The sequence below is a fragment of the Myotis brandtii genome, unplaced genomic scaffold (assembly GCF_000412655.1).
Source record: "Myotis brandtii unplaced genomic scaffold, ASM41265v1 scaffold986, whole genome shotgun sequence".
NCBI lineage: Eukaryota > Metazoa > Chordata > Mammalia > Chiroptera > Vespertilionidae > Myotis > Myotis brandtii.
Genome location: NW_005372102.1, coordinates 2112924 through 2115213, shown reverse-complemented (window position 1 = coordinate 2115213; position 2290 = coordinate 2112924). Strand labels below are relative to the sequence as shown.

At 65.5% G+C, this 2290-nt stretch overlaps 1 protein-coding gene across 1 annotated transcript in view; it reads right to left on the bottom strand.

Annotated features, from left to right (window-relative positions):
- LOC102252393 (lateral signaling target protein 2 homolog) overlaps positions 1 to 2290 on the bottom strand; it is a 36434-nt gene that overhangs the window by 2764 nt on the left and 31380 nt on the right. Inside the window, exon 5 of the mRNA XM_014533457.1 lies at positions 574 to 707. Within this exon, the coding sequence (XP_014388943.1) occupies positions 574 to 707 (134 nt within the window). The remainder of the gene's footprint in view (positions 1 to 573; positions 708 to 2290) is intronic.

Genomic DNA, 2290 nt, shown 5'->3' with positions numbered 1-2290 from the left:
ACAGGGGGCACCGGAGGGTGGGGGGACAGAGCCCACAGCAGGACAGGCACTGCCTAAGCCCCTCCCCGGGCGGGTGGGGAGGGCGCGTGTGGGGGGACCCCACACTGTATACTTCTGAACCACCTGGGTTTGTACTCATTTAAAACACACAAAACCAAAGGAAACCATGAACAAGGCGCCCTTTGCTCATGCCCTCTCTGAACCCCCTGGGGGACAAAACAGCCACCCCCCGCCTTTCTGTGAGCCGTGGAGGAAGGAAAGACAAACTAGTCAGGACGCAGACGGACTCTGAACCCAAGGGGCCATGGGGGGGGGACCCTGACAGCGAACAAAGCCTGCTCTCTGCTGGGCGCAGGGCGCATCGCAGGGCGTGGGGCGATGACAAGACAGAGCGGGGGCCCGCGGACAGGGCCGGGCACCCCTGCACCCCGACATCAGCCAGCACCCCCCAACATCATCTCATCATCGTCAGGATGTCACCCGCAGCCGACCTCAGCCCCACGGGCACTAGCTGCTCCCCCGAAGCACAGCCCACACCCACCAGCCCACACCGCCCAGGCCCGCACGTGGCACCTGAGATGCAGACAAACAGGCGATGGATCAGGTCGTGGCTGCCGTGGAACCTGGACCGGATCTTCTCTCTCGTGGCCACGGGGGCCGCCTCCGGCACGGCCTTGTCCGCGGAGCAGGCCCCGGCCGGGGAGCCGCTGCACAGAGAAGCAGACACGGGGGTTGGGGGGCCTGTGCCCGGTGCTCCGCGGGGAGAACAGAGAAGAAGCAGGTCTGTGTGGGCCAGAGGCTGGTGGCTTGGCCATCTACACAAGAGGCTGGGAGTGGCTCAGGGCCCGCCGCCCGGAAAGGGTCCCCCAGCTCTGTCTGTGAACCAGGAGGTCACGGTTCGATTCCCAGTCAGGGCACAGGCCCAGGTTGCGGGCTCGATCCCCAATGGTGGGGGCGGATGCAGGAGGCAGCCGATCCATGACTCTCATCACTGATGTTTCTGTCTCTCTCTCCCTCTCCCTTCCTCTCTGAGATCAATAAAAACATATTTTTAAAGAAAGAACACAACAGGTGTTGGTGACTTGGAGAAATCAGAGCCCTCGGACCTCCTGGGCGGGAGGCGGGATCTGACGGTGCAGCCCCTTCGGAAGCCAGCCCAGCAGTTCCGGTACCGGGTGACCCCGCAATCCACCCTCGGTGTGCACCCCGGGGACCTGGACACAGACTCACACAGACGTGTACACACATGTCCACAGCAGCCCCGAAGCAGACCAGCCCCCCGTCCCACAGGATCAATGGGAGAACAATGAGGCACAGTCTGACAGCGGGATTCATTATCAGCACAGCAAGGGGGCTCTGACCAGCCACAGCGAACGCACGGTGCGCGGAGGGACCCGCCCGCACGGCCCGCCTGTGCAGGTCCCAGGTCCATTTCCCTGGGAAGCCTGGAGCAGCAGAGGGGCTGGCAGCCTCCAGTGCTGAGCGGAGCAGGGGGTGGGTGTACGCCCCTCTCCCCCAGGAGGGGTGGCGGCGGCGGTCTGGTTCCTCTGGGGCACAGTGGGACCCGAGTCCTGTGCGTAGCCCGGCTGGGGACAGGGTCCCCGCGATGTCACGGGACCTGGTCCGGTCACAGGTGCAGTGTGTGTGCATCCGGAAAGCTAGGCGGGCACACGCGTGTGTGCGTGTATGAATAGATGTGTTGTCGCACGGGCCCAGGACTGTGCCGCGTCCCGGCACCACACCGGCTGCTGCTTTTAAAAGCTCCGAACAGAAGGCGCGACAGCTGGCGGACCAAAGCAGCGGGGACACGGCTGAGGGCGCCCCCGCCTCCTGCTGCACCCCCTTCACGCAGCACCCCTCCTGCTGCACCCCCTTCGTGCTGCACCCCTCCTGCCGCACCCCCTCACGCAGCACTTCAACCTTCCCTCCTATCTCTGCCTCTGGGAGGAGGAGAGGAGACGCCTGCTTCAGGCAGCAGCTGCTCAGACAGGATCCTCCTCCCCCGGGGATGGAGGACGATGACCCTTGAGGCTGTGGCCTTCCTGGTGCCTGCCCCTCCGCCTGCCCCCTCCTGCTCCCCCTCGGCCCCCCAGGACCACCAGTGCTGACAAGCACACTCGCTCCAGCTCAAACCCTGCTTCCACCCCAACTGTGGGGTCCTCTGGTGCCCCAAGGAGCCGGGAGTCGGGCGGGAAGTGGGGCAGGACGGGGGGGACACGGCCCTCCTGGGCTCCGGGGAGGAGGGGACAGCCTGCAGCCTGGACTCTGCCAGCCCTGTTCGCCCGGAGCA